Source organism: Protopterus annectens, chromosome 11.part0 (genome assembly GCF_019279795.1).
Source record: "Protopterus annectens isolate FY-2018-M chromosome 11.part0, PAN1.0, whole genome shotgun sequence".
Taxonomy (NCBI): domain Eukaryota; kingdom Metazoa; phylum Chordata; order Ceratodontiformes; family Protopteridae; genus Protopterus; species Protopterus annectens.
This window is the reverse complement of record NC_056745.1, coordinates 1558566240-1558590483: the sequence shown is the minus strand read 5'-3', so window position 1 is coordinate 1558590483 and position 24244 is coordinate 1558566240. Positions and strand designations below refer to the sequence as shown.

The 24244-nt window shown below is 46.8% G+C and overlaps 1 protein-coding gene across 7 annotated transcripts in view; it reads right to left on the bottom strand.

Moving 5' to 3' along the window:
• The window catches only part of AHCYL2 (adenosylhomocysteinase like 2), a 1498752-nt gene that overhangs the window by 1068502 nt on the left and 406006 nt on the right, over positions 1-24244 (bottom strand). For 4 of the 7 annotated variants that reach the window (XM_044088837.1, XM_044088832.1, XM_044088834.1 and 1 more), the window contains exon 2: positions 7138-7246. In XM_044088837.1, coding sequence (XP_043944772.1) covers positions 7138-7246 — 109 coding nt within the window. Of the gene's footprint in view, positions 1-7137; positions 7250-24244 lie in introns of all 7 variants that reach the window. The other 3 variants (XM_044088831.1, XM_044088833.1, XM_044088835.1) reach the window with 1 other exon arrangement.

Genomic DNA, 24244 nt, shown 5'->3' with positions numbered 1-24244 from the left:
CCCAGCTACCCGATTCTTGGGAGGTCCTCATGGAAGGATGTTCTGGAGCACTGCAGAGCCAAAGGATGCTCTCCCTCTGGAAACAATATCCAACTTGTAATGATTTATAAATGTATGAGATGAAGCCCAAGTGGCTGCTGAACAAATGTCATCCAATGACACCCTAGATCGAAAAGCCGCAGAGGTAGAAATCGATCGAGTAGAATGGGCATGAACTCCTTGAGGTGCAGGCCGGCCCGAGCTCTCAAATGCCAAAAGAATACATTGGGAAATCCATCTGGACAATGTGACTTGATACAGGTTTTCCCAAAGAGGACTTAGCAAAGGATACAAAAAGCTGGTCTGATTTCCTGTGACCAGCTGTCCTGGCAAATAGAATCTTAGTTGCCTATATACATCTAGAGAGTGCAACTTGTATTCACCTTTGTTCTGATAATTTGGGAAGACTGGTAAATTAATAGATTGGTTGATATTAGACTCCGATGCAATTTTGGGCAGAAAGCAGGGGTTGGTCCTGAGTGAGACTCTATCTTTGTGGAAAATCAAATACGGTGGCTTGGCGCAAAGGGCTTGAAGCTCAGAGACCCTTCTGGCCAAAGTTATGGCAACAAGAAATGCCATCTTCCAAGATAAGTATTTCAGATCCACCGAAGTTGCAGGCTCAAAGGGAGGAGCTGTTAGAGACTGAAGTACAAGAGTTAAATCCCAAGGAGGGACTGCATCTTTTTCCGGAGGTCTTAGTAGGAAAGTGCCTTTTAAGAAGGTCTTACATAATTTGGACGAAGTCAAAGGGCCGAGATCACTGCCAACATGATAATGAGAGATTGCGGCCAACTGGACTTTGACGTAGAAGAGCTAGCACCTTGGTCGAATAACCCTGACAGAAAATCTAGTACTGCTGGCAACGAAGCTGTAAAGGGATCTAAGTTCCAATGCTCCGACCAAATAGAGAAACGCTTCCATTTACTATTATAGATACAAGAATAGCCTTGACAGGGGACGAGATACCGGGAGTCCTAGCTATCACGGGAACTGGATCAACCAAGCTGTGAGCTTGAGGTTGTCCAGGTTCAGGGTTGACAGGCCTGATGGGTGAGAAATCAGATCCAGAATGGGATCTAGAATCCATGGGGGATTCACTAGATGAGACCATAGATAAGGGAACCTAGCTTGACAAGGCCAGAATGGGGCAATGAGGATTATTCTGCTCCCCAACCGTCTGGCTTTCTGTAAAAATTTGAGCATCAGGGGCAGAGGAGGGTATGCATAGAGTAGACCAGGTGGCCAAACATGCACCAGAGCATCTCTGGGGGATTCCCTGGGTGGGGGAATTAGAGCAAAGTAGTCATTGCACTTTGCGTTTGAAGGAGAGGCGAAAAGATCGCAACGAGGTTGACCCCATTTGGAGAAGATTTGCTTCGCTACTTTCGGATTCAGAGACCACTCGTACGGTGACAGGATGGATCGACTCAGTCTGTCTGCCAAAATGTTGGACCGTCCCGGAATGTGCGTCGCTATGAGAAAGCGGTTGATGGACATAGCCCATTCTCACACTCTCCTGGCCTCCCAACAAAGTGGATAGGACCTGGTTCCCCCTTGTTTGTTGATATACCAGACGACCGACATGTTGTCTGTCTGGATCGCAATTGTCCCCAAGGAAAGAAGGCTTTGAAGTGCTTGCAACGCCAAAAGCACTGCTCTCATCTCTAGGACACTGATATGCAATGAGGTCTCTGAATGGTTCCACGTGCCTTGGACGGTCCTGCCCAAGCAATGCCCCCCCCCCATCCGAGGCGAGAGGCGTCCGTGGTCACCGTGGCTAGAGGAGGGGACACAGAGAAGGGGCGCCCTTTCTGGATGTCCAGGGACTGGAGCCACCATAAGAGGGCTTTCTTGCACACCCTGCTGAGAGGAACGGGAAAGTTCAGGGGATGTAGCAGCAAGGACCACTGGACTTGTAAGGTCCATTGAAGAACTCTCATGTTTAAGCGCGCCATGGGTAGTAGGTTGATGTTTGCCGCCATCGAACCTAGAGCCCTCAGGACCAATTCCGCAGGGGGAGCTGGGGATTGTAGAAGGGCCAGTACATGGAGTTTCAGAGTTCATAGCCGGTCCGGAGTCAAGAAGGCTAGAAGCTGGTTGGTGTTCAATCTGGCTCCGATGAAATCTAGAACTTGAGTTGGCAGAAGGGAAGATTTTCCGATGTTGATCGTGATCCCCAGCCGGGGAGCTAGATGGAGAAAATAATCCCTGGCAGTGCAAAGTAGATGCCTGGTGGGGGCGGTCAGGAGCCAGTCTTCCAGGTACGGAAAGACCTGAATTCCCTGGAGTCTCAGGTGGGCCGCTACAATGGTTAACACTTTGGTGAACACCCTGGGGGCTGTGGTGAGACCAAAGGGAAGGACCCTGAACTGGTAATGGCTGGATCCCAGCCGAAAGCGGAGGAACCTCCTGGATCGTCTGTCCATCAAAGTGTGGTAGTACGCATCCTTGAGGTCTATGGAGCACATCCAGTCGTTCTCCTGCATAAGGGGGAGAATGGATTGAAGAGTGACCATCCGGAACTTTTCTTTGGCTATTGACAGGTTCAGGAAGGACAGGTCGAGGATTGGTCTTAGGTCCCCCGTCTTTTTTGGCACCAAGAAGAACCTGGAGTAAAAGCCTGATCCAGACTGGTCTGGGGGGACGTGCTGGATTGCTCTTTTTTCTAGCAGCCGGAGTATTTCCTTGGCTGCCGCCTCCCTTTGATTGGGTGGGACATTGGGGAGGCTTCGACTGAGGGGGGGATTGAGAAAGGGGATATTGTAGCCTCTGGATATGATCTGAAGCACCCAGCGATCTGTTGTAATGGACTCCCAAGCTGCAAGGTGCCTCGAGAAACGCCCCCCAACTGCCTCCAGAGTGGAGCAGTCGGGTAACCCCCTCAGGATTGCTGCGTGGGCCGATCAGAGAAAGGTTCTCTGGACCCAAAGTTCTTCGGGCCCCCTCTGCCTCTAGGGCGGCGTCCACCCTGTCCTCCTCTGCCTCTGAAGAAAGAGGGGTCCGGAGCAAAACGGGACTGTTGAGACTTCCGGAACCACATCTTCTTCTGTCCCTTTTGGTTCCTGGAGAAGGACCTCTGGGGAGCAGAGAAGTGGACTCAGACGGCAGACAACATCTTCCCGTCTTTTTCGCTCTGGACCAGTGTGTCACGTACGGTCTTGCCAAAAAGGGCAGAACCATCAAATGGGGCATTTGCGAACAACACCTTAAAGGGTTCCGCGAAATCACAATGACGGAGCCACGCCTGTCGCCGTAGGACGACACCCGCTCCGTTAGCTCTAGCGGCTCCTTCCATGGGATGGAATAGTAGCCGCATAGAGGTACTGGAGATAGATTTGAGAGTGGCCATTCAGGTAGAGTACACTTTCTTGTCCTCCGCCGACATGGACTCTGGGGGTGACCCAGCGTATTCTTTGATAAGATCCCGCTGGAGCCCATGTGTGCCATATAGTTCAGCGACCTCACAGAAAAGGTGGCTGTGCCGAACACCCGCTTCCCCAGACGGTCCATCATCCGAGACTCCTTGTCTAGAGGATGGACCGAGGAACTCTCCTGGGCCAGTTCCCTTTTGGTGGCGGCTGCCACCAACATGGCATCTACCGGGGCTCCCTTGCTCCAAAATGACCTGTCCGAAGGGGGGCTGAAAATTTTGTCCGGCCTCTTTGGAATGGGCTCCACAGTGTCCGGTTCCTTCCATGCCCTGGTAGTAATCAGGTCTACCAGGGGATCGGTGGGAGGGGACACCCAAGAGGTAGACGGGCCTGCTTCAAACACCTCCAGAAACACAGACTCGTCAGAGGAAGGTTTTGGGGCAGACCACCCCCCTCTGATCAGAAGCATCTCCATGATGTCGCCGAAGGAGATGTCTTCGGGGGGGTGACCTTGGGGAACCTTCCCCTTCCTCCAAATCTGTGTCCTCTGTCAAGGACTCACGGGAGTCCAAGTGCCTCCTCTTGCACTTCCGTTTGTGAGGGACCTCCTCGGGGGGGGGGGGGGGGCTGTCCAAAGAGGCCTCACCAACCACATCCTGTTCCAACAAGGGAACTATCTGGGACGTCTGAGCAGGCTGTCCCTGGGGCCGGGTGATGGAAGGCGGACCCATCTGAGAGAGAGTGCAGGGTGGAACCGTAGCTGAAGCCGGGGGCCTGGAGTCCCTCGACAAAACCCTCTCCACGACATCGAATGCCGAAGAAGAGCTGCTCTCCCTAGGATCCGAGAGCAGACCCTCCCTTGGATCCGACGTGCGGATTGGAGCTGACTCAGTCGGATCCGAAGGGCCAGTATGCTCCGACCGAGATGGAGCCGTAGCCATACTGACACCTCCGGATCCAAAGCTCAGCTCTCGGCTTCGAGAGCTCGGATCCAAAGAAAATGGACCCGACAGACTCGAAGGTGCCATTGCCGCCGAAGTACCCGATACTATTGGTGCCGACAGTCCCCCGGCTCCGACGCTACCCGGCTCCAAAGGCTCCAAACCCCGGTAGTGGGTCAGAGAAGGCGCAATCGGGGTGAAAAAGGGGGTCGAGCTCCCCCCCCAGAGGGGGGGGAGGCAGGAGCACTCCCATCTGCAGCTGGGCCTGGAGAAACCTACGCATCATCCGGTCCAAGTCTGCATTGGACATACTGCGGGTAGACCGGGTCTCCTCCTCCTCCAGCCCCGGTGAAAAGCGGGGAGATCGGACCCGGAAGGAGAAGACTCGGAGGCCCTAGGAGGAGAAACCCGTTTTGCTGGCGGGGCTGATGCAGAAGCTTTGGCCCGCCGCTTGTGGTGCTTTTCCCGGTGTTTCTCCTTTCTGGCTTCCCTCTCCTCCTGGCCCAAGGTGGGAGGTTGAGTCTCGGCCAGGGGAAGGGGAATAGCAGATGGCGCTGCCGCGGCAGGTGCCACGGAGGGACCGGAGGACGAAGCCGAGTCCGGGGGCAGAAGTCCCACCAGAATCAGCTTCGACCTCTGGTCCTTGAGGGCCCTGGGGTTGAACGCTGCGCAAATAGTGCAGCCAGTGGAAAGATGTTCAACCCCAAGGCATAAAACGCACCGAGTGTGGGGACAGCTTATGGCCACACTCGGTACACTTTGAAAAGAAAGTTTTGGGTGCCTCCGCCATACCTGCAAAAGAAACAACACACTCGCTAGGCCCCGAAACACACCCTAACGCGTACACGAGGGGGAGGGAATATCACTAAATAAAGAAAAACGTTAATGCTACTGGGGAACTATGCTAACTCACACACACACAAAAATTTGTTTAAACTAGGGAAAAAAAAGATTTTTCTCACAAATCCAACAACTACCATGCCTGGAAGCTCAATCAAGCTGCTGAGAGAACCGGGGCAAAATAGATCTGAGGTCAGGAAGGGATAGCAGGGGATTATGGGTAAGGGGGAGGAGCTTGGAGCTCGGATCTTAGCTGTGGGAAGCTGCCGGCTCGGATCGGATATGGATCCAATAACCCATAGGTTGATGGACAAATTAAGTTAACTACTTCAGATCAAGTATTTTTTTTTTCAGAAAATAAAGCAGATACAATCAAAAAAACACTTTAAATGCACAGAAATGGCTATCACACTTGAGTGTGTAGCCTACAACAGTTAAACAGGTAATTTAAACACAAAAACGACTTTGTTAAAGTGCAGGCAGTAAAATAAGTACAATATGTAGCTGAAACAAGCTTTTTAAATCACAGAAACTCTAGAAAATCAGCATTTTATGCGGAATTAGCTAAAAGCAGCAAGAAAATGCAGCAAAATGATACTTAATCACTCCAAAGTCTCTCTTTTGTCTCTCTGCTGCTGTAGAACTCTGCAAGGCACCAGGCAGGAGCTTGCTGAGCTGTATACTAGCACAAAAACCTTGCAAATGCGGGTTTTATAGAAGGAAAATGAAAGAGATAGAAATTAGCCCAAATGGCCAATGAACTACTAATTTCTGAGCTGAAACCACTCCTCCAGGGACAGAGAGGCTGCTCAAAGCTCCCTCTCTCACAGTGAACAGTTGCAAACCAGCTGGCTGCTAAAGTGATTGACCATTCAAAAATGTATTAAGATTGAATGGCATTTTTCTTCTGTTCCCTCCCAGAATAAAAATCCATCTTTACCTTGACCATGACAAAAATTTAAGGCCATTTCCCATACCAAATGACACCATCTTAAACTTATGAGTACTTTGCTGATGTGCCCCTCAGTTCAAACCTCCTAAGCATGAACGCACATTTATGAAGTCAATGCATGTTCCTCTAAAAACAAAGGAGTGCTGGTTGAACTCACACATGGTAAGACTTAAAACACTTGCTTACAAAAGCTACAGTCTGATTTTGCATTGCCAAATGAAGACCATATACTCAAGCATGTGAGCAATGTTTTGTCCTATGATTGAATCGTTATACATTAACACACATGCAGGATAGAGCAGGCCCAGATGGCTTTTTAAGGTTATCCTTCTCCCCTCACAGGCTTTCAAACAATAGTTTTTGTGCTCCACTGGGCATGGCCCAGTCCCTTCCCTGCCTGCACCCGACTGGACCATTCACTCCCCCAGCACCACCACTACTAAGGGTGAAAGTCCTGCTTCTTCCAGGTTTAGTCATGAGCTCTCCAGCCCTCTCATTAACATTAAGGCACATTATCAGCCCACTTGTTCCCATGAGATGTGACAGTCAAGTGCTGGACACACGACCATTCCTGGTGCTCACCTCTCAACCCATGATCCCCTCCCCCAGGAGGTTTGAATGACTTCCTGTAGTGGCCTTGACCACAGGAAAGAAATGTGAGATTCCCCACTTGTCTTTCCATCAGACTCTTCACTTTAAGCACTGCAAGCAGCAACAGCAAGCATGGTCTGTTTGGTGGGTGATTATTTGCTGGTTCACCAGCAGGTTTCATCAATGCAGCAGACCTGCTTACCTCTCTCCTTGGTACTGACCACTTAAGTGCATCCTCCCCCTGCCCAGTCCCTTAAGTGCCCATGTTGCTTATTGAACACGGGCAAGCTGCATCACAGTAAGGGCTTTATCTCTCCGTCATGAGAGTCCCACATTATTTTTTAATACAATAGTACAGTTAACAGTTTAGTACAGCTTCACATAAAACCTTTACACTCACCTGAACTATAGCTGTCTGTAGAGGACTGAGATATGGATCTTGACAGTGAACGGCGGCCGATCTTACTTGGTCGTTTGTTAAACTCTTGCTTCTGGTCTGCAAACTGAATCTGCTGCGAGAGAAGACACGCAATGAGACATCCTTGCCCAATACCTTTATAATAAAGTCATTTTAAAGTATTAACTTTAAAATGTTATTCAAAACTTTCAAAGTTTCTTTCCCATGCAGCAATGCTTAAGTACTAGAAATGCAAACAGTGTTCAGCCCTACCAGTAAACGTATTTATTTAAGGTACAAAATCTCCTACTATAGTAAAATATGAAAAGACAATCATTTTACCTACAGTAAGGTGAATTAAAGGACCATCACTGCAATGTCTTACTGCTCTAAAGCAACATCACTGTAGTGGTCGCCAATTAAATGATCATATGCCTATCTTACAAACCAGCCTGAAACAAGCTAAAAATGGTAACATCAAATGGCCAATGACATTTTACAGCTATACTTAAATGACAGGAATAAAAGAAACAGCATTGTCTACTAATTCAATGCAGCTGTATTTACTTATTTATATTTGTTAACCAGGATAGAACACTCATCTCCACAGACCTTTTTCAGACTCAGCCTGGGAGCACTGCATGGGTAATGGACTTGCTCAGAGTCGCAGGGCTAAGCAAATGGAAGCTGAAGGAATCAAACCCTAGACAACAGGAAGCAGCTTGTTAACAAATCAAAATTTTAATCCTCTGTGCCAAAGCCCGCATTTGTCTAAATGAAGACAGGTGTCCTTCATATCCAATTTTCTCATGGAAAGGGCAGAATGGACTATACTGTAACCTAGCAAAATGACTCTTTGGGGATAGGTTCACACATTATCTGTGCAATCTAAATAGGCTTGAAGTCCATGGTCTTGTTTGGAACCCCCTCCAAAAAAAAAAAAAAAACCTGGGGTAAAAACTGGATCCTTTTGGGTCTCAAAGATCTTCTGGACGACTTGCTTTGCAAGAGATTCAGCACTTCTTTCTTGCCACACACGTTTTGATAGGAAGGGGTATCTGGCAAGGAAAGTGTGTGTAAATGGGAAGGGGTACGGAAAGAACAGATGCATCAGCACAGTAATAGACAAAGGCGAATACAATTCCCTTCTGTGTGATCACCTGCCTCATGGACAGGTGGAAGGACATATAATCTCAATGTCTTAACAGTGGGACACTTTGGCAGGCCTCAGGAATAAGCCTGTACCTTCCTCCCACAGACAAACCTATTTGTTCTACTGACTATTACCATCTCTGGATTGGCAACCACTCCTAAAGCCACTAAGAACATGGAATTTTTCTTGAACTTCTCTATTTTTGGCTTCTGGCCACAACAATACCAAAACTAATTCAGAATCTGCTGTGGTCAACAGAATATCAATGAGGAGTCTCAAATTTTGCTCGAACATGTGTGGGTCTTGTCTTTTTAATCCATTTCCTCCACTTCTGCTTCAAGTTTTGGGCAAAAAAGTTTCAACACAAATAGAATGTACAAAAGCTTGCTTGGTATATTTGGAAAAAAATTCATTAGACAAGCCAGCCAGATATGATGGCAAATAACTAATCTGTGGGTCTACTACTGTTGACGCCATCTGCACAATTATGAGCTATGTGCGTGGTAAAATTTATAATGGAAAACATGGCTGCCATCAGAGACTAGGAATTTAAACTTCATCCATCTAGTAACATATCCAGAAAACACAACTCAACAGCCAGATCTCACTGGAAATGTAAAACGTTGAAAAAGTAGTTTACAAATTTCAGAATAAACATAGTGGATGCGTAAACACACTTCCCAAATCTGTCTAGTGCATTAGATCTTGTCTGTTAAATGGACAGGTAATGGGCAACCCAGAGATGAAACCTTTTTAAGGTTGCAGCTGCAATAACAAAATCCACCTTAAAAGTATGTGACCATCAAGTCCAGTCTTTTGTACAGATGCCACAAATTTTTTTTTTGACTCGTATGAACCATCTTGTAAGTTACTGGAAATGGAAGGCCTATTGCTGAATAAGTCCGGAAAGGGAAGTCAGTGGGCCATCCCTCATTTTTACTTCATAAGCTCTAAAAAGTCTACAAATTCAGGATCATGCAATGGGGATGCTGGAAACTACACCTTTGTCCTCAAAGATATCTGAAAGAGGATGCTCCTGGGGAAGTCCACGTGCCTTATTTTGCACATACAGCTCTTTCACTTGCTCAGAGACAAGAGGTCTGAGAAAGGGAGCAGATAACTGCAGTAAACCAACTACAGAAGATGCACCCTTCAGCAGCCTATCAACCCTTCTGTGCTGACCAGAGTGATGTGGGTGACTCAGAAGCCAGGAAAAGTGAGTACGGAGTGGTGGTTGACATCTGTATAAACAAAGTGGGACAACATTATTGGCATCAGTCTGGTCCAATATCAATTCAATACCAATCCAGGAGTCATGAATAACCAAGACCAAAACTTGTCTAGGTCAATAAAGGGACTGAAGAGGTCAGCCCTTAACTTAATCTTGAGGGCTCAAACCAACCATGAAGATCAAGACATCAACCGACCTCAAGGACAATATCAAGACCAGTGACTCAGAATTGAAAGCCCATCCGCAGTAACATCAATATCGGGCTGGAAGGTATTGCAGTAAATGCCAATACTGAAGGATCGAACCCAAATCCAAAGCTGATAGCTCCCCTGATCTCAACAGCATCAGTACCAAAGTCATTAATGGAGTTGCCCTAAAGGGCATCGATGCAGTGGAAAAAGATGTACCTACCATAACGTTCCATGTTAGTTGTCTTTATCTCGCCTTCCTTCTTGCTGTTTGGGTTCGGAGCAGATCCTTGGCTCTGACTCGGCCATCTTCTATAGCTCGAGAGCTGTTTACTGGCTCGAAGCTACCCCTTATCCCAGAATGCCCAGCGTCAGCTACCCAGATCTCATTTGTGATAGCGCACACTAGACATAAGTAGAGTAACCAGTTACCTAAAAACTGGTTGTCCAATACACCTAAACAAGGAAAGACTCATAAATTACCTGGCATGTGAAGTAATAAAAGATACTCAGCCAATGAAAAACAAAAAGGAACTCATCTCAATCCTCTAGGAAGGGGGAAGGAGGGAGGGACGCAAGAAGGAATGCAAGATGAAGACAACTAACATGGAACGTTATGGTAGGTACATAACTTCTTTATGTTAAGTTGTCCATCTCGCCTTCATTCTTGCTGTTTGGGACAGCGTCCCTAGCACCTAAAATATCGGGTGGTTCATTGGAACATACTCTTCAGAACAGTAGAACCAAAGGAAGCTCTAATTCTGGGAGACCATATCCACCTTGTAATGAGAGACAAAAGTGTGAGAGTTTGCCCAAGTGGCAGCTGCACAGATTGAGTCTATGGGCAACCTAGACTGAAAAGCTACAGAGGTGGCTAATGCTCTAGTAGAATGACCTCTTGGTTTAGCCGGTAGCTCTTTGTTTCGTAACTGATAAATAAAGGCAATAGTATCAGATAACCATCTGGATAAGGTAATCTTAGAAACTGGAAGGCCTTGTTTGTTAAAAACATAAGAAAGAAATAACTCGTCTGACTTTCTTAGTTCCTTAGATCTATGGAGGTAAAAACGCAATTGTCTGTGCACATCCAATTGGTGGAGCTTGTATTCTGCCTTGTTGCTGTGATTGAGAAATAAAACTGGGAGATCTATGGACTGATTTAAATTGTTCTCTGAGTAGACTTTAGGAATAAAGGAAGGATTGGTCCTCAGAGAAACTCTGTCCTTGTGAAACACTGGGTAAGGACGAACACATAGTGCTTGAAGTTCTGAAACACGTCTAGCTGAAGTGATAGCAACCAGAAAAAAAGTGTCTTCCGAGAAAGAAATTTCAAGGAACATGAAGCTGCCGGTTCAAAGGGAGGCAAAATTAAGGAAGCTAAAACTAAATTGAGATCCCAAGAAGGAGGAGGATCTCTAACTGGGGGTCTAAGAAGAGATGTTCCTCTCATAAAGGCCATGCAGAGCTTATGAGACATTATGCTAGAGTTAAACGTACCGATATGAAAATTAGAAATGGCAGCTACCTGTACTCTAATGGTAGCGGAAGCCACACCAGACTGAAAGAGTTGTGCTAGAAATTCAAGAATTTCATAGACTGGGGCTGAGAAAGGATCCAAATTTCTAGATTCTGCCCAGTAAGAAAACCGTTTCCATTTATTAGCATATGTTTTCCTCGTAGTAGACTTATGTGAGGAAACAATAATATCACGGACTGCTGGGGAGATACTAGAAAGCCTGGCTAAGGTTGGAAGTGGAGTAACCAAGCTGTGAGCTGGAGAGTTTGAAGGGATTGGTGCAACCCGCCTGATTGATGAATCAGAAGATCTGGAACCAGGTCCAGAATCCACGGTTGATCCAGAAGATGAAGGTGCAGGAACGGGAACCATATCTGTCGAGGTCAATATGGGGCAATGAGGATCATTTAGCAACCCAACGATTTTGCTTTCTGTACGAGTCTTTGTATTAGGGGAAAAGCATAAAGGAGTCCCTGAGGCCAATCGTGGACTAGAGCATCTCTGGGTATATGACCTGGAAGTGGAAGTAGGGAGAAGTAGCTGCTGCATTTTTTGTTGAGAGGAGTGGCAAATAGGTCGCAGCAAGGCTGTCCCCATTTGCGGAAGATAAGATCCGTAACTTCCCGATTCAGAGACCACTCGTAAGGCATGAGGATAGCTCTGCTGAGCCTGTCCGCTATGACGTTGGATATCCCACGGATGTGCGTTGCTATCAGAAAAATTTGGGAGGAAATTGCCCATTGCCACAGTCTGAGTGCTTCTCAACACAAGGGGTAAAGACCTGGTCCCACCCTGTTTGTTGATGTACCACACCACTGACATGTTGTCCGTTTGGATTGCAATGGTCCCGGAAGGAAGAGAGTCTTGAAGGGCTTGCAACACTAGGAGCACTGCTCTAATTTCTAGGACATTGAGGTACTCATGAGGTTGCCAAGTGCCTTGGACTGTCCTGCCTAGATAATGCCCCCCCACCCTATCAGGGAGGCGTCCGTGGTCACTGTAGCTACCGGAGGGGGTTGTATGAAAGGTCTGCCCTGAATTACTAGTGGAGACACCATCCACCAAGAAAGCTGCCTTTTGCATGTTTCTGTGATCAGGATCATGTGAGACATGGGTAGCTCCTGGAAAGGCCACTGCGTGAAAAGAAGCCACTGAAGGATTCTCATGTGGAAACATGCTAATGGGACAATAAGAATGGCAGCTGCCATGGAGCCTAGAGCTTGGAGGACATATCTGACTTGAATCCTTTTGCTCTGCATTAGAATTAACACGTGTTGACGAATAGTGGAAACTCTTTCCTGTGGTAATCTTGCAAACATTTCTTTTGTGTTTAATTCTGCTCCTATGTATGTGATAGACTGACAGGGCAATAAGGCAGATTTTTCGAAATTTATTGTAATGCCTAGTTGAGTGCATGATGTGATTGTATAATCCCATGCCTCTAAGAGTTGATACCTGGTGGTAGCAGTCAGGAGTCAGTCGTTTACATAGGGAAATACCTGGAATCCTTGACGCCTAAGGTGAGCCATGACTACTGCCATACACGAACACCCTGGGGGCTGAGGTGAGACCAAAGGGCAGAGCTCTGAACTGGTAATGACTGGCCCCTACCCGGAAGCGAAGAAATCTCCTGGAGCGTCTGTCCATCTTATAGGTTCATAGGTTAGTACTAAGCTAACTGCCCTTGCGAGCCATTTTAAGCCTAGCCAATTATCCCTTGTGAGACTCAAACCCTGCACCTTGTGTTTGTAAGGCAAACACCTTAACCATTAGGCCACCCTCCCACCCCTTGATATGGTAGTATGCGTCCTGAAGATCTATCGAGCACATCCAATTGTCCTGACCCAGAAAAGGGAAAATGGACTGCAGTGTCACCATCTGGAACTTTTCTTTTTGTACAGATTTGTTCAATCTGCTGAGATCCAGTATTGGTCTCCAGTCCCCTGTCTTTTTTGGTACTAAAGAATCTTGAGTAAGTTCCGGATCCTAGTTGGTCTGCAGGGACTTCTTGAATGGCTCTTTTTTTTCTAGCAGTCTTGAAACTTCTGTGACTGCTTGATCCCTTAGATTGGGTGGGACATCTGGGGATGGGCTTTTTTGATTCTATGGGGGATTGATGGAAGGGAATTTTGTAACCTCCGGATATAATGGATAGTACACCCATCTATCTCTTGTTCTATTTTGCCAGGCTTTTGGGTACAGCGAAAGTCTTCCCCCGACTGCCTCCAGAGGTGAGCAGTTGGGCAACCCTTCAGGGATGCTGGAAGGGCTTGGCACAGAAGGATTCTCTGTCACCCTGGTTTTGCGGTCCCCCTCAGCCACGAGGGTGATGTCTGTTATTGTTGTTTCCCCCTGTGCCCCTGGGGTAAAAATCACTACGTGTGTCAGGCAAGGGTCCCTGGGATTTTCGGAACCACATCTTTCCGCTCTTCTGACCCTTGGGATAAAATCTTGAAAGGGTGGAAAAATGGACTCCCATGGCAGAGACAGTCTTGCCTTCCTGCTCACACCTGGTCAACGTGTCTTCCACCTGAGGCCCAAAGAGAAAGGAGCCATTGAAGGGAGTATTGGTGAAGGACGCTCGAAAGGGTTCCGCAAAGTGACACAGCCACATCCAAGCATGTCTCCTGAGAGCCACACCTGTCCCTGCGGCTCTGCTTGCTCCATCGGCTACATAGGAAATCAGCCTCATGGAGGAGTTGACTATGGAATTAAGAGTCACAAGCTGAGAAGATAATTTGGCTGGTACTCCCTCAGCTGTAGGATCTTGAAGGGTATCTCCAAGCTCTTTCAGGAGATCTCTCTGAAGACGTGTAAAATGGCATAGATAGTTCAGGGACCTCATTGAAAAGGTCGCTGAAGCAAACATTTGTTTTCCATATCTGTCCATCGTCCGAGACTCTGTTTGGAGGATGAACAGATGACAAGGTTTCTGCTAACTCTTTCTTGGTGGCTTCTGCTACCACCATGGCATCAACAAGCACACCTTTGGAGAGAAATGGTTTGTCCTCGGGGGCTGTAATAAATTTGTTTGGTCTCCTCGGAGTCGGGTCCACAGAATCTGGAGCTGACCAAGCCTTTCGAGCCACTACAGTCATGAGTGGATTGAAAGGAGGAGATACCCAGGAGGTGGAAGGTCGGGAACCAAATGCATCCAGGTATAGACTCATCCTCAGTAGGGGCTAAGGAAGTCCAGTCCCTCCTCTGTCTAAGCATTTCAAGGATGTCCGAAAAGGAAACCTCTTCAGAGGGGGACCTTGGGGACCCTTCCGATTCATCCATGTCTGTATCTGAGGTGACAGACTCAGGGGAGATGTGCTTCCTCTTGCACTTCTTCCGGGGAGGCTCTTCCAAGTGACCAGGAGAGGCTTCAGAAGAAGAGGGATTACCCAATGGGGTGTCCTGGGGGCATAGGTTCCCGACACTTGGGATCTGGAGGAGAAGTAGAGGTTGGAACAGACACCACAGGGGGAGAAGCCGATGGAGCTGGCAGTAGAGCTGTTTCGGGGGACAGCACACTCCGCATGACTTCGAAGGCATCCCGACCTCTAGGAAGAGAAAGCTCCGGCTCCGAAGAAACAGGAGTCCTTCTCTGCGTTGAGGGTGACTGCTCCGAGGCCGATGTTGGAGCCGAGCTCACCTGCACAGAAGCTCTGAAGGGGAGAACAGGGTCGGACAAGGGTCCGATGCCACTCCCCCCCTCGGAGCAGACGAGAGAGCCCCAGCGCCCAGATCCCTCGATAGACGGTACAATCGAGGTAATCGGAGCAGACATCGGAACCGAAGGAGAGATGATGATCGGCGCCAATGGTTCTACTACCTGCGGATCCATGGTCTCCGGCTCTGAGCTAAATGTAGTCGGAGGAGGAAAGTACAGTTGTGTACACTTAGCATAAATGTAGATGTTCGAGTGTATTCACTGTTGCAGTCATTACACTTGGGTTATCCTGCTGGCAGGCTACCCTCAGTCGGCCTGAATTCCAAAGTCTAGGTCCGGCGTCGGTTGCTGTCACCTCTTCCCTGACGTCAGTGCACCAGGGGTATAAAATATGCAGCCGACGCCATTTTCTTTAGTTTTTCTTGCCCCAGATGTCAGGTGCCCCCAAAAGGGTAGGCTAAAAATATGCCAATAAAACATGCATGCACCAGAATATATTATACCTTCATCTACAAGAAAATACACCACATAGGTTGTATAGATTAGAGAAGTGCAGATAAGTTCCAGCAAAGATATGGGGGATGGTGGGTGGGTAACCTGGACTGCAACAGTGAATACACTTGAACATCTACATTTATGGTAAGCGTACACAACTATACTATGTTCTTCGTGTTTCACTGTTGCAGTCAATACACTTGGGTTGAATCCCAAAGCTATGTTTGGGAGGCTGGAGCTAAATAGCATTAGGAGCGGCTATGAGGCCCTGCAGAACTGCAGTGGCAAAGCCTGCCCTGGATTTAGAGTAGAGTGGTAAATGATAGTGCTTTGTAAAAGTGTGCACTGAACTCCAGGTAGCAGCCTCTAAAATGTCTTTGGTTGGTACTCCCCTGAGGAAGGCTGCTGAAGTGGCTGCTGCTCTGGTTGAATGTGGCCTAATGCCCTTAGGCACTGGCTTGCCATGTTGTGAATAGCAGAAATGAATGCAGTGGCCTATCCACTTTGAAATAGTCTGCTTTGAGAAAGCCTTTCCTTGTGATCCTGCAGCATATGCCACTAGCAGTTGCTCTGTCTTTCTGAAAGCTTTGGCTCTGTTCAAGTAGAAGCATAGCTGCCTGTGTATGTCCAAAGAATGCAGAATTCTCTCCCCCTTATTCTGTGGGTTTGGATAAAAGGTAAGCAGATGAATAGTTTGGTTAAGGGCCACACTGGACACTACCTTAGGCATAAATGTCGGGTTTGTCCTCAGAGAAACCCTGTCTGGATAAAAAATGATAAAAGGTTCCACAGCCATGAGTGCCTGTAGCTCTGAGACTCGTCTTGCAGAGGTTACTGCTAGGAGCAGAGCAGTTTTCCAAGATAAAAACTTTATCAGTTGTAGCGGCTGGCTCAAAAGGAGGCAGGGTGAGTCTTTCCAAGACATAATTGAGGTCCCATGCAGGTATTGGTGATCTCCTTGGAGGCCTTAAGTTTTTGGCTCCTCTGAGGTACTGCCTTAACAAAGGATGTGAAAAGACTGGTGGCTCTGTATTGTAATGAGCCGAAATGGCAGATGCATGAATTTTAATTGATGAAAAGGATAGGCCTTTGTCCAGCATTTCAGTTAAGCTTTGCAAAATCTGAGGAATATTTGGTACAGCTGGGTCAATTCCTTGTGCCTGGTTGCAGGCACAGAACCTCTTCCATTTTTCAACTAAGATTTTCTGGTACTAGGCCTTCTGGCCTCCAAAATGACATCCATCACAGCTTTAGTGAGAGGTGCATTTTGTATGATTACATTATCCGCCATGCTGCCAGATTTAAAGTCTTGAGTTGGCTGTGCAGGATCTGATTGTTTTGCTGGGACAGTAGATGAGGTATTAGAGGCAAGGTCCAAGCCGGGCATTGAGACAAGTTCCTTAGGATTGGATACCAGTACTGGCGGGGCCAGTCTGGGGCAATCAGTATCATCTTTGGCTTCTCTTGTCTGACCTTTAGGAGTACCTTGGGGAGGAGAGGCAGTGGAGGAAAGGCATATACAGCTAAAGTTTTCCAGCTGAAAGATAGGGCGTCCACTTTCCATGCTTGTCTGTGATAAATCCTTGTGCAGAATCTTTTTAGTTGGTAGTTGTGAATAGAGGCAAATAGATCTATATCCGGGCATCCCCATTTCCTTGTTATCATGCTGAAGACTTGTGGATCCAATTTCCACTCGTGGGGATCCATGAGGTTTTTGCTTAGTTCATCTGCCAGAGTATTTATCTTTCCTGGCAAGAATTGTGCCTGCAGATGTACTTGGTAAGTCAATGCTGTGTCCCACAAAGTCATGGCTAGTCTGCAAAGGAGCTAAGAATGAGTGCCTCCCTGCTTGTTTATATACCACATGACCGTGGTGTTGTCTGTCTATCAGTAGTTGTCCCGGATGAAGTAGGTCCTTGAAGGCTGTCAGGGCATTCTGAACAGCTAGCATCTCTTTTTGATTGATATGTAGATGCATTTGGTTTGCGGACCATGTGCCTTGAATACATCTTCCTGCCATGTGGGCCCCCCAGGCATAATCTGATGCATCCGTTGTTAATGTCTGCCTGGCTGGGGGTAAAGTGAATGGCTGTCCCTTGTTCTGGTGACAAGCCTTCGCCCACCATCGAAACTCCTGTTGCAGGCAGGGAATGAGGATAAATATTGTTTCCAGGTTGTGGCAATGTTGAGTCCAAACACTTTTTAGGTACCATTGAAGTTTCCTCATATGCAGTCTCGCATAAGGAATTAGCAGAATCCAGGATGCCATGAAGCCCAAAGCCTCCAGAATTTTCCTTGTAGATAACTGGACCTTAGTTGCCAACAGTTTGAAATATGTAGTCAGTTGTTTTTGTTTGTCTGGCGTGAGATAAGCCATCTGGGCAGTTGTATTTAAGCTTGCACCCAGGAATATTATCTCTTGAGAGGGTACTAGTTTTGATTTCTTTTCGTTGACTGTGTACCCTAGGCCTGTTAGAAATCTCTTTACAAACGCCAGATGCTGTAGTAGAATGTCCTTATTCTCTGCTTGAATGAGGCAGTCGTCCAAGTAAGGATACATTTCTATCCCTCTGTCTGCAGAATGCAATTACTGGTGCCAGACACTTTATGAAGACCCTGGGCGCAGTAGATAAGCCAAAGGGCAGTGCAGAAAATTGGTAGTGCATTGAGCCAGCTTTGAATCTGAGGTATCTTCTGCATGTTTGTCTGATTGGGACATGCAGGTATGCCTCTTTTAGGTCTAAAGCCACAAGCCAAGTCTTCTTGCCCAGCATGGGCAGAAGCTGCTGTAGAGTCAACATTTTGAATTTTAGTAGGTCCAGTATTGGTCTGCAGGTCTTGTCCTTTCTTGGTACCAAGAACAGTCTTGAATAAAATCCTTGTCCCTGCTCTTGCTCTGGTACTTGTTGAACGGCCCTCGTGTCCATGAGGGATGTGACTTGTTTTTGTGCCTCTGCTCATTGATGTTTTTGGCAGGTCTGGCCAACCGTTTGTCCTTGGCAGGGTATGAAAGTGAAACTTGCAGCACGATGTCTAGAACCCATTTGTCCTGGGTTATGTGCCAATTTTGAGAAAAAAAGTGCTAGTTTTCCCCCTAAAGGTGCTGCCAGAAGTTAAGTGCTTGGTGCAGGCAGGGGGAAGTCATTGGGACTGTTTCCTGTATGGCTGTGATTTGTCTTCTCCACTTTTGGAGGTAGAAGCACCCCATTGTTTAGATCTGTACGAACCTTGGGGCTGGGATCTGCCTCTTGGGCATCTGTATCTGCCCCTTTGTGGTCTGTCTGACACTGGAAAGGACTAATTCTTTGTAGGCCAGTGTCTTCTAAATCTTGGAGGCTGTACCTGTAAGAAATCCTTAACCGTTTGCATAGATTTAGCTTTGTCCTCCATTTCCTTTAACACCTCCTCTGCTTTAACACCAAACAAAGTATCATGCTGTAATGGAGCATTTAATAATTTTGCTTTGACATGGTCAGGCAGATTTTGTTCCTTTAACCAAGCATGCCTCCTGATGACAGAACCCGCAACAGCGACCCTGCAGGAGGCCTCCAAATAATCAAAACCACATTGCAAAGTATGCTTTCCAACTTGCTCATCTGCATGCAATAAATCCTGCATTTCTTTGTTTTCTGCACATTCAGAATTTATCAACATTTTCTGTTTAAGCAGTGACATAATATATTGCTGATATTTGAGCATATGAAACTTTAAAGCCCTTATAGCCAAGGTAGCAGAGGTGTAAATCTTCTTCCCCCATCTGTCCAGTGCCCTAGAATCCCTGTCAGAGAGGGTAGGTTTTTTTGCAGTGGATGCCTTGACCCCTTTGGGACCCTGAGAGATAGTTTCTGGGTCAGCAGCAGGGTTTTTGAAAAGGAATTTATGAGAGTCAGGAACCCTGTAGTACCTGTCCGGCTTAACAGGAGCCAGAGGTAAGGAGTCAGGGGTCAGACTCGACTCTGAAAATACATCTACAATGTCTAACACAGGTGGAATAGGTAGGGGCCTGTGTTGTGGGAGTAAAAGGAAGTCTCTGAGCCTTTTCTTAGATTCTGAACAATCTTGGCTCTCCCAGTGGAAATGTTCCCTCATGGTATGCAAGGTTTCCCAAAAGAGTAATCCTCAGGAGGATTGAGACTGAAGGGATAGATTCTTCAGCATCAGAATCCTCATAGGGAGGAAGAGAGCATTCCTGATCAGAAGAGGAATCTGAGGAAATGGAAACCTGATCTGAAGATTCATATTCTGTCTCTTGCCTAGGCCTCTTATTAGGAGGGGGACGGGAACCTCTGATCAAAGTAATAAAGTCTTCGACCATTTTGAGCATCTGTTTTTTGGGCATGGAGTCCTGACCATGAGGCTGTTGTACTTGTTTCTTTGTCTTTAAAGGTGCTTTAATCTTTGCCTTTGTAGCTGGAGTCGCTTTAATGTATAATTGAGCAGGTCTGAAAACACCCTCAGAAGCCGATGCCTGCTCAGGGCTCCGGACCCATCTGAGGGAATAGTCTCCGAAGGTTCAATACCTTGAGCTTCCAGCGGCCTAGGTGACTCCACGTGGGAGTCTGTAGCAGCCTCCAGGTCCAAAGTAGCGGGCGTCAGGGGCTGCAAAAGTGCCTCACTGAGAACCGGCGAATGGCTTAGAGGAAGCCTAGTCTGTTTTAGACCTCGGATGCCTGTCCTTTTCTTTTTCTTTGCGTTTCTTGTGAATTCCGGTAGTTGGATGGCTATCCGACGGCATCGTGTAATTAAATCTTCTGTCAAAATAGTGAAATGCAAAATCGTACCGACGCTTAATAGTGCGCTGGTTAAATCTAGCACAAAACTGACAACTAGCAACGTCGTGGTCAGGGCCTAGGCAAGGAATACAGTAAGAATGAAAGTCCTTATGAGGTATTTGCTTCCCACAAGAAATACAGTTATTAACTTTCTCTGACATCGGTCTGGAGCAAGAAAAAAGTTTTCCTCAATGGGGTACTTAGCTTTTAATGAAGACTTCGGATCTGAAATTCGAACATGAAAATCTCAGGAGTCGGCCGACCGGCACTTGCAAACGGCTTCTGCTTCGGGCACCGCACGGCAAGAAAGACTGAAGAAAATGGCGTCGGCTGCATCTTTTATACCCCTGGCACACTGACGTCAGGGAAGAGGCGACAGCAACCGACGCCGGACGTAGACTTTGTAATTCAGGCCGACTGAGGGTAGCCTGGCAGCAGGATAAACCAAGTGTAATGACTGCAACAGTGAAACACGAAGAACATCGGAAATAGAGGCGGTTGGAGCCGATACCTGTTGAGGTGGGCTGGACAGTAATTTTGCCAGTGCCTGTGACTAAGCAACCTACTTACTACTCTCTCCACATCATGATCCGATAATCTAGAGGATCGAGAGGAGTGGTTCACTCTGTAACACGGGTGACAGGTGCCGAGTGGATGGACTTCCAAGGATGGAGACCTCAGTCTCTTATGGCTCCGAAATAGCAGATGGAGCAGTTGCTTTGTCGGTGCCAGCCGGCACCGACATACTTGGTTGGTCAAGTAAAGGAGTCGGCTCCCAAGGTGGAGCCGACGGCTTGACAGACTTAGGGGATTTCGCTGGCTGAGTACTTTTAGCTGGAGAATCCTGAGGCTTCAATAATCCCCTAAGGATTAATTTGTTTTTGCGCTCCTGCAGGACCCTTGGACTAAAAGTGTGACATACAGAACAAGAGTCCTGCAGGTGAACAGCGCCCAAACAATATACACAACTAGTGTGCCCATCTGCCAGACACATTTTCTGACAGCATGAGTCACACTTTTTGAAGCCAGATACCTTGGTATCTTTAGACATTTTCCTCACAACAACAAGAAAATGCTATACAACAAAACTAAGAAACAGTCTTTTTTTTTTTTTTTTTTTTTACAGTTAAGGAACAGAAAGGAGAGCCTCTAATTTAAACGGCTGTCCTAAGGGGGGGGGGGGGGGGAGAACTATCTAATTTAAACGAGTTCAGGGGAAACAGAAGGCCTGCAAGTTATGGAGCGATGGCCAACAAAGCTACAACACACAAGAAAGCGATAAGGGATGAAGTAATAGATCTAGACAAAAACTTGATAAAAAACTTGACAAAGTTTTAAGAATAAACAACAATAATAATATAAAAAAACTATACTAAGCCTGAGCCAGTAACGAAGCAACCTCGCAGCTGAAGCAGCAAACGAGATCTGGGTAGCTGACGCTGGGCATTCTGGGATAAGGGGTAGCCTCAAGACAGTAGAGAGCTCTTGAGCTATAGAAGATGGCAGAGTCGGAGCCGAGGATCGTCTCCGAACCCAAACAGCAAGAACGAAGGCGAGATGGACAACTTATCTCCACCCTACTTTATGCCTCTCCAATATATACACCAACCTAAGGCAATGCGATCTAAACAAGCTAGAGACCTGCTACAACAAAATCGCCAAATTCGCCACAGGGGCATCCTACCATAGTCACCACTGTCTCTCACTTGTTGAACTGGGCTGGCTTGAACTCCCTCACCTCCTTCAATGGTATCAACTCTCACTCGCCCACAAACTAGTAAACCATCCACTAAATGTCCCATCCCTCCAGAATCTACTCCAACCTTATCGCACCACCAGACCACTAAGATCCAGCAACAAAAATCACTTGCAGATCACTAAATCCAATAACTCTGCTGGTGAAGCACTATTCTCTTGCACCATAGCCAAATTATGGAACTCCCTCCCACCCACAATTACCTCCATACCATCATGCACCCACTTCAAAACTTTACTAAAAGTGCACCTAAAAACATGCTGGCTATGCCCTTGCAACTCCCACTCTATCATCACCCACCCCATCCAACCACTACCTTTCTTTCCACTCCACTGACTACCTTGATTATAGCAAGCTCAGATGCTCATAAGCCTAGTACTTATGATACAGCAGGAACTTTTTATTGTAACATTTGTTAATGTCTGTTATGTACTTCACAGATAAAGATGCTAGTTGTCTACTGATGTACTATGTTCTTCATCTGTAAATATGTTGTAATTAATTGCCATGTTAAATTGTTAATCGCTATGTAATCCAATGTAACTACTGTCTGTTTATTTTAACTGTGGAGCTTTTCTCCCCGGGCCTCCGCTGAAAATGGACCTACGTCCAGTCGGACACTCCCGGTTAACAAATATAAATAAATAAAGCAGAAGCATTAATATGAGACCTAAACATTCAGACATAGATAGGCCTATAGGTTACAGAAATCTCTAAAATAAACTCCCACTTCACATGAAGCTGAACTCCTCAATGACCCTGTTTAAGCACAACCTTGAGAACTAGGACATGGCCAGAAGCTCCAAAGGCGACGGCGTTTCCATATTCGTAAATGATTTGCACACCTCCAGACTAGTAGCCCAGCATAATGCATCTGAGATACTTCAGATACAAAAACTAACACTGGGTAAAGATGCCGATTCAGGTCACAGCCTGTTATAGGACCCCAACCATGTCCTTAGACTCGCACTTCATGTTCCTAAGCACCCTGGAATAAATCAAGATCCAGCCCAATACTCTCATATTAGGGGACTTCAACTACCCTTCCATCAACTGGGAAAACTACTCAAAGTACCAATGCACTGGCCCAACGCTTCCTGGATTTCATCAATTCCAATGCCCTGGACCAGCTCATCCTGACCCCCTACTACAGGAAGCAACATCCTAGACATGGTCATCACTAACATGGGTGACCATTGCTCTACACCAATAGTCAATTCCTCCCTGGTTAGATCAACCACAAACTAATCACCATGGAAATCCACATCTCACCCACACCCCCCACAGAAATCCACATCTCACCCACACCCCCCACAAAGTTAACCACCTTGAAATTGGGCTCCTAAAAACAGAGGTGGCCAACTTCACGGCACCCCTGCCAATGTAAAATAGATGTGAGACAGCTGAATCATACACCAATGCTCTGTACAAAAACGTAAATAAATGCATGGAACTAGCCATACTCAATAGAACCAAGATGCTCTCCTCCAAAAAAAAGGAAGTCAATCTGGTGGTCCCCAGCCATCAATAAACTCTATAACAGAAGGAAGAAACAGTTAAAGAAAAGGGTGAAGTCCCAAGACTGGAAAAACTCCCTTATTACCCTCAACTAAAAGTTGAGATCTCTTATCAAATCCTCTAAAGCCAGCTATGAAGGCAGAATTGCGGTGGACACAGAAAACAACCACAAACCTTTCTACAGCTATATCGAGAACCCCCATGGCAATACCCAGATTTGGTCCAAGTTACTGCACAATGGCACCTGCTATACTGAGCCAACAGATATTGCCAACATACTGGCTGACAGATTCAGTGCCAACTTTACCCCTCTCTCTCTCCCAAAGGGACCAATCACAATACCGAAAGAATGCCAAGTACAAAATATTTCTGCTGCACAGGTAAAAGCTGCACTGTCCAAGGCCAAGAATACAGCATCCATGGGACCTGATAATATCCCGGGCTGTGTTCTACATGAACTACAAAATGAACTGGCACCACATGTGTGCCTTGTTCAGTCACAGCCTTACCTCAGGCTTTGTCCCTACTGAATGGCGCACTGCTACAGTCATCTCTCTCAATAAAGCGGGAGCGACTACAGACCCTGGGAATTATCGCCCCATTAGCTTGAAGAGTCTGATATGTAAAAGCTATGGAACACACCATCATGGACCTGATTAACAAGGATATAGGCAATCTCTAAACCCTGGACCCCACGGAATTTAGCTTTGTTAAAGGAAGATCCTGCCTACTTAACCTGGTTGACTTCTTTGAGTCAGTCACCAAGGCTGTGGATGAGGGTAAGGCAGTGCACACAGCCTACCTCAATCTGGCCAAGGCCCTT